General features: G+C 46.8%; 1 protein-coding gene across 1 annotated transcript in view; it reads right to left on the bottom strand.

The window, feature by feature from the left end:
• snx7 (sorting nexin 7) overlaps nucleotides 1-7,791 on the bottom strand; it is a 32,164-nt gene that overhangs the window by 10,890 nt on the left and 13,483 nt on the right. The window contains exons 2-6 of the mRNA XM_082545593.1: nucleotides 4,546-4,734; nucleotides 2,754-2,864; nucleotides 2,111-2,269; nucleotides 1,818-2,016; nucleotides 365-564 (exon numbers count right to left, since the gene is read on the bottom strand). Of these exons, the coding sequence (XP_082401719.1) occupies nucleotides 365-564; nucleotides 1,818-2,016; nucleotides 2,111-2,269; nucleotides 2,754-2,864; nucleotides 4,546-4,734 (858 nt within the window). The remainder of the gene's footprint in view (nucleotides 1-364; nucleotides 565-1,817; nucleotides 2,017-2,110; nucleotides 2,270-2,753; nucleotides 2,865-4,545; nucleotides 4,735-7,791) is intronic.

Genomic DNA, 7,791 nt, shown 5'->3' with positions numbered 1-7,791 from the left:
GGCTGAGTCACAGCCAGCATCTGCTCCACACACGGTGCTGTGTCTGCTCTGCTGTTAGTGGCAGGAGTGTCGCCTCCATGCTACATGCTAAGGCCCACTAACACTGCACTTTTAAAGAGAAACACAATGAGGAGAAGCTGCTGCTCAGGAGGTCGGACAGGTTGTCGGTTCAATGCCTGACCCCCTAAGTCTGGATCACTGGTCCCAGACAGGGAACCCCGTGGTTCCCCCGAGCCCCTGAATGAGCGCACAGCGCTTCGAGTGTTCGGTGTTCAACTTTGACATCACACCTTGTCTTACTGCTGCTCTGCATCAAGCCCCACCTGCAGAGCACCATCAAAGGTGAAGCGTGCTCATGCCTCACCTTGAGCGTTTCAGCGCAGAGGACATACTCGTGCAGGGCAGGGACCAGGACCTCAGACAGATGCTGGATGTGCTCTTCTGCTTCCTTGCTGCACTGCACCACACAGCTGGCCACGCCCTTCAACGGCTCCGTCAGCTCCTCCTCCAACTCCCCCCACCGGGCGTAGGTGGGGCTGTACTGCTTCAAGTCGTCCACATACTCTGGAAGCACAGGGGAAAACACAAAGACTCGTTTTCAGACCAGGAGGTGCTGTTAGCTACACAGAAGCAGGTCACAGGAAGCGTTGCAAAGAAGTAAAGGGTGAGACACTGTGAACACATCACGTGAGCGGCTGCTGTCTGTACTGACACGGAGCGGGTAACGTGTTAGGAGAGGAGGGTGCCAAATGGAAAAGAGGGCTGAGTCCAACTCTGACAGCCTGAAGATCAAAGCGAGAAAACGATGCGGCAAAATGCTGCTCGGTGGTTTGGATGCCCACAGACGCCTGTAGTATAACTTACCTCACTAACCCACTGACATCTGTTCATATAAGCACTTTTTCCCTCTAACGCACACGCTTACACTCAGACAGTAACTTGGGTTAGCGTGCTGCCCAAGGATATCTGGCAGACACACTGGAGCAGAATCATGAGGAAAACCCTCATGAAGTTAGTTTCTCATTGTGTGGTTAGAGGCACTGACAACGGTGGCCTGCAGGAGGTCATTTGTAGCTCTGGCACTGCTCGTCCTGCCACAGAGGAGCCCTGCAGATGGGACCAGATCACTACGCCAGTTTAATTGGCTTGATGCCATACTACTACTACTAACAATACATTTTATTTGAGGGCGCCTTTTTAAAACCCAAGGTCACCTTACAAAGAGAAAATGACATCAACAAAACAGTAGATTAAAATAGTTTCTAATAAATTAAAATACAAAAAACAAAACACGATTTGACAGCAAGTAAAATCTGTATTAAAGTGAGTAAACCGGTTCGAACAAGTACAAAGTGTCTGAACAGAGCATGAGAAATTGAGTTTTTCACTTGGACCGAAAACACGTATTACCCACAATTCACCTACACAGCTGATCAGTGATACCGTGGATACTGGTGACACTGTAACAGAGGAACAAGGTGTGGAACAATATGTGCACATGAATATGTTGTTTACAGAGATAATGTACCCTCAGTAAGAGGAACTCTCCTCCAAAGAAGACTCGTGTTGTCATGTGCAGTCATGGCTCAGCCATCTCTCCATCAGTGACCACAGAGACATCACTCATTGGGTCAACATGAGGGGAGGAGCTGTGCTGGGTTGTAAAGCAGCTTGCAGCTGTATGCAGGCTAAAGCAGCTTAAACTGTGTACACTATATGAGATGTACAGAGGGTGCCAGGAAGCATCTGAGTCTGACTCCTCTGATATGGAGGAATAAGAGCCATGTCCTTCTGGGAGGAGAGCCTGCAGCGGATACCTCTTTGTTCCTTGATGATCCTCTGGCTGACTTTGTCCATGCAGCACATCTTGTTACTGAAGTCGTCCACGTACTCCTGCATCACAGCGAACTCCTCAGGCCGGCTTCTGAGGCCTCGGACTGAGTTGGCCACTGCTCTCACCGTCTCCCCCATCCTGCTCAAGAAGCCCGGTCCCTGTTTCCTGTGAGGTGCCAGATCCTGGAGGGTCAAAATACCACGAGTCACAATTCAATTCATTCTAAAACCAGAAGTGTGTGTGTGTGGTGTGTGCATCCGTGCATCAGACACACACCTGTGCAGTGAGGAAGACTTGGAAGTGCTGGCTGTAGGACAGGATGGGATGCTCGGATATCTTGTTGAGGAAGCGGTGCAGGGCTCTCCTCCTCGTCTCAATGAAGTCGTCGTTGAAGCGCTCCACCATGCCTTTCATAACAAACTTCTCTGGGAGGGGCTGGAGACAGAAACGAGAGAAGCATGAGAGACGGCGATATCAGACCGGGAGCTGTTCCACGTCGCCCCATTTTGTCCAGAAAAGTGCAGAAGAGGGCGAGATGCATTAGACTCCTCGTAGCAGTCTATTTTCATTGGTCAATTCTAGCAGAGCAGCTTTGCATGAGCAGCAGGTGGGTGGGGCTACACGCCTGAGGCGACCACATGAGAGATATCCTCTCTATGACAAACACACCTAAGAGTAGCTCTGTCCTGGCAGAGCAGTAAGCTAACCAACATACACATACAGAGCTGGAAATGAGGACGGTGGCTTTGCTTGAACTTCAGACCTCAACAATCTTTCATGTTCCAACAGCACAGAAAGCAAAGAAATGGTCCTGCAGCCTGTGACTGTGAATGAATGAACTGACGCATGCACATGCCTTGCAGTAGTGTGCAGCAGCCTGCAGCTGTGTAGAGCAGTGACCTGGTGAGCTGATACGTACGTGGACGATTAGTGTGGGGTGCTTTTCTTCTAGTTTGCTACGGAGCCACACAAAATCCTGGTAGCGTCGCCGTACCTCGTACTCACTGGAGTCAAAGTCACTCCGAGTGGTCTGTAGAGAGAGACATGAGTACAGACAGTATCTGTTAACACACACATATACAGACATTTACTGCTCAAAGCTTTTTGAACATGCCAATTCTTTACTGCAATTCAAGTTGTTCAAGTCCAACGAATTACTTGAAATGGTTCAAACATAAGTGGTGAACTGACAGAAGTTAAACAAAGGTCACCCAAAACTGAAAAATAATGTACATTTCAGAATTATACAAATTGGCCTTTTTCAGGGAACACAACTTGGGTTTAAATGTGTTCTGCAGCAATGGAGGCTGATCGAGCCTTGAAAGCTTCTGCTACTAATTCCTGGAGGAGGAAGTGTGATGGTCTGGGGCTGTTTGCTGGGTCGGTGACTTGTACAGAGTGAGAGGCTCCCTGAACCAAAACCACAGCGTTCTGCAGCACCATGCAGGACCCTCTGGTATGGACCTAGTTGGTCAGACGTTCATCCTACAGCAGGATAAAGACCCAAAACATAAATCCAAGCTGTGCCAGAACCACCTCAGGAAAGAAGAACAAGATGGTGAGCTTGAAAACATGGAGGTCCAGCACAGTCTGCAGACTTAAACCCCATCGAGGGGATTCCCATGATGTATTGAGTTTTTCCTTTCCAGTCACCTTTCTCGCTCACTATGTGTTCACAGACCTCTCTGCATTGAATCATATCTGTTATTAACCTCTGTCTCTCTTCCACAGCATGTCTTTATCCTGTCTTCCTTCTCTCACCCCAACCGGTTGCAGCAGATGGCCCCGCCCCTCCCTGAGCCTGGTTCTGCCGGAGGTTTCTTCCTGTTAAAAGGGAGTTTCTCCTTCCCACTGTTGCCAAAGTGCTTGCTCATAGGGGGTCATATGATTGTTGGGTTTTTCTCTGTATCTATGAAGCGCCTTGAGGCGACTTATGTTGTGATTTGGCGCTATATAAATAAAATTGAATTGAATTGAATTGAATCGAGCTGCTTTGGGATGAACTGGACATAAGAGTGAAAGCACAGCAGCCTACAAGGTCCACATTTATGGGAACTTCTGCACAGAAATGGGAGAAGATTTGATTTCTGTCGTAGAAAGAAGCCACGGCTGTGTTCAGCTGTTATATCTGCAAAGGTGTGACTTTGATGAGTCAAAAGCTTAGAATATAAACTGATTCCATGATTTCTTTTTGAACTCCAATTGCTTATTCATGCCATGCTTTCATTTCACAGTGCAATCAGACATCAAACTGCATCATAAAAACCACAGAGGTGGACAGTACTGTCACAGTAAGGATCTTTCTGTGGTCAACACTTTGAAAACACCCCACCCCTATAACTGTGTGGGCCAACCCTATAACTGTGTGGGCCACCCCTTTAACGGTGTGGGCCACCCCTATAACTGTGTGGGCCACCCCTTTAACTGTGTGGGCCACACCTTTAACTGTGTGGGCCACACCTTTAACTGTGTGGGCCAACCCTATAACTGTGTGGGCCACCCCTTTAACGGTGTGGGCCACACTATGCCAACTCTTCAACTGTTTTCAGTCCCGCTCCCTCACATAGATAAAATGCAGCACCTGTGCAGTCTGCCTTTACAAACTGTTCACGCTACAGAGACTAAATGCTTTTAACGGCAGGAAGCATCCAAACAGCAGTAGTGTGTGTGAGACACAATGTGACCACGCTGATGTAGGACCACCACCTCACCCTGGTCACCACTCTGTACAAGATGAACGTCTCGATCGCCGTCACTTGGCTCTCTGGGTGGTCGACGGTGACGAAGATGTCCTTAGTGTTGGCATCCTCTTTGCCCTCATCATCGTCCTCCAGTCTGTACTGGTTGACCATGGAGCTGGGAGAGTTGGGCAAGGGGCTTCCATCTGGCAGGGAAGTATTCTGGAGCACAGAGAAAGTGCAAACACAGCCTCACTCACTTTATATGTCAACAACACATCAGTGTCAGCTGTGTGTGCACTCCTGTCAGTAAATGAATTCAGGAGAGATTTTCTCTTCACCAAAGCATCTGAAGTTTTTAACTGGTGAACATGTTTATGTTGAATGTTGTTATAGACGCAAGGCTTTGCTCGATGAAAGCCTTAATGAATGTTTGTAGAAAGTAAACAATTTATGCAGTTTCTGAAGAAACAGGGCTGTGCGATGTGACCAAAATCTCAGATCCTGATATAAACATTTCTCATCCCAATAACAAGGTAGATCACAAACCTGTGCTTTTTGTGTGAAATCAGTGAATCTCAGGAAACTCGACCTGTGTGCCGTGTTTTCAGCTGGGCGTCGTGTACCTGGAGTCGAGTCTGGAAACTTTGTATTTTTAGTTGTTTCTTTGTGAGTATTTATTACACGGCGTGCTGCGGGGAAAAGCCTGCTCCAACCTTTGAGTCTAAGGTTTACTTTCTCTTTCACGTGATTCTTGCGTAGGTGGTAGAAGAGGTTTGTGTTCGAGTCTGAGGTGGGGTCAGTTTGTGCCATCATTTGTACAACAGCACAGTTTTCTGGTCCGTGTCAGACTTTTCAGAACCAAACCATGTCCATGCTGCAGAGCGACCTGGTTCTGCCTCATCGTCGCTGCACATGCTGGTAGGGCTGTTCAATATAACGATATATATCTGATGACGATATGAAAACGTCTATTGTTTCATTTTACGCTATCATTTCTTTCGTGGTGTCGCAAAATAAACTGTTTACAGCAATATTTTTTTCATGGTTCTGATGGCCACTGTGGTGGCTATATTCATTTCTTAATGAGGATATGTATGATAAGTTGTGTGGATATTATACATGGTTGTGCTGAGGATGTGTCGGCCAGTTTCCACTGGAAATGCCTTTTGGTTAAACTGTCAGCAAAGAATTTGCACTGTTACATTTTTATATAACTTTAATGCACATAAAAACAGCTGCTTGTTTAAGTGAAAATACATTGATGTTGGGTTTTTTTGCACTAATAAAGTTGTGGAGTTGTAAAGTATTTTGTCTCGTGTCAATTATATCATCAGTTATATCGTTATCGCAAATTTTCAAATGTATATCGTGATAAATATTTTTGGTCATATCGCCCTGCTCTACTCAGCATAACCATGTATAATATCCACAAAACTGAAAAAGAGGTTAAACACACACAATACGGTAACATTATGTTGAAGCACAGTACGTATCACTCCGCGAGGCTCCGCCTACAATAGCCGTAATGTTCCGACAATCCATCAAGCGGTGCGGCGTCGTAGCTTAGCAAAGTCTTACTGAAACATTTGACAGATTTCCGAGCACCGTGCACATAAAATTTCGAGGTCAGTAAACACAACCAGAGTTCACACATAAGGCACACGGGATTATAAGGGGCTCTGTCGACTTTCAGAAAAGTCAAAAGGTGCTTTGTTGTGTATCTGACGGACGAAAGCTAAACCAGTTCCACACCACTGAAGTTGCAGCATTTTTACAAACCAGTTCTGGTTCATCTGTTTCATCTGTTTCATTCAACGATCCCCTTTCGCCCTTCTCATTCTCCGTCGCCGCCATGCTTTTTCCGCCATGTGCGTATGAAAACAAAGGCACTGCACATGCGCGTTTTACCCATATTCTATTGACATACAGTGGGGCAAAAAAGTATTTAGTCAGCCACCGATTGTGCAAGTTCCCCCACTTAAAATGATGACAGAGGTCAGTAATTTGCACCAGAGGTACACTTCAACTGTGAGAGACAGAATGTGAAAAAAAAAATCCATGAATCCACATGGTAGGATTTGTAAAGAATTTATTCGTAAATCAGGGTGGAAAATAAGTATTTGGTCACCTCAAACAAGGAAAATCTCTGGCTCTCACAGACCTGTAACGTCTTCTGTAAGAAGCTTTTCTGTCCCCCACTCGTTACCTGTATGAATGGCACCTGTTTGAACTCATCATCTGTATAAAAGACAGCTGTCCACAGCCTCAAACAGTCAGACTCCAAACTCCGCCATGGCCAAGACCAAAGAGCTTTCGAAGGACACCAGGAAAAGTATTGTAGACCTGCACCAGACTGGGAAGAGTGAATCTACAATAGGCAAGCAGCTTGGTGTGAAAAAATCAACTGTGGGAGCAATCATCAGAAAATGGAAGACATACAAGACCACTGATAATCTCCCTCCATCTGGGGCTCCACGCAAGATCTCATCCCGTGGGGTCAAAATGATCATGAGAACGGTGAGCAAAGATCCCAGAACCACACGGGGGGACCTGGTGAATGACCTGCAGAGAGCTGGGACCAAAGTAACAAAGGTCACCATCAGTAACACACTACAACGGCAGGGAATCAAATCCCGCAGTGCCAGACGTGTTCCGCTGCTGAAGCCAGTGCATGTCCAGGCCCGTCTGAAGTTTGCCAGAGAGCACATGGATGATACAGCAGAGGATTGGGAGAATGTCATGTGGTCAGATGAAACCAAAGTAGAACGTTTTGGTATAAACTCAACTCGTCGTGTTTGGAGGAAGAAGAATACTGAGTTGCATCCCAAGAACACCATACCTACTGTGAAGCATGGGGGTGGAAACATCATGCTATGGGGCTGTTTTTCTGCCAAGGGGACAGGACGACTGATCCGTGTTAAGGACAGAATGAATGGGGCCATGTATCGTGAGATTTTGAGCCAAAACCTCCTTCCATCAGTGAGAACTTTGAAGATGAAACGAGGCTGGGTCTTCCAACATGACAATGATCCAAAACACACCGCCCGGGCAACAAAGGAGTGGCTCCGTAAGATGCATTTGAAAGTCCTGGAGTGGCCTAGCCAGTCTCCAGACCTCAACCCCATAGAAAATCTGTGGCGGGAGTTGAAAGTCCGTGTTGCTCGGCGACAGCCCCAAAACATCACTGCTCTCGAGAAGATCTGCATGGAGGAATGGGCCAAAATACCAGCTACTGTGTGTGCAAACCTGGTAAAGACCTATAGTAAACGTTTGACC

This window comes from Aulonocara stuartgranti, assembly GCF_965226115.1.
Source record: "Aulonocara stuartgranti genome assembly, chromosome: 9".
In the NCBI taxonomy this organism is placed as follows: Eukaryota; Metazoa; Chordata; class Actinopteri; order Cichliformes; family Cichlidae; genus Aulonocara; species Aulonocara stuartgranti.
Note: the sequence above shows the minus strand (reverse complement) of the source record. Positions and strands in the feature narration are given on the sequence as shown.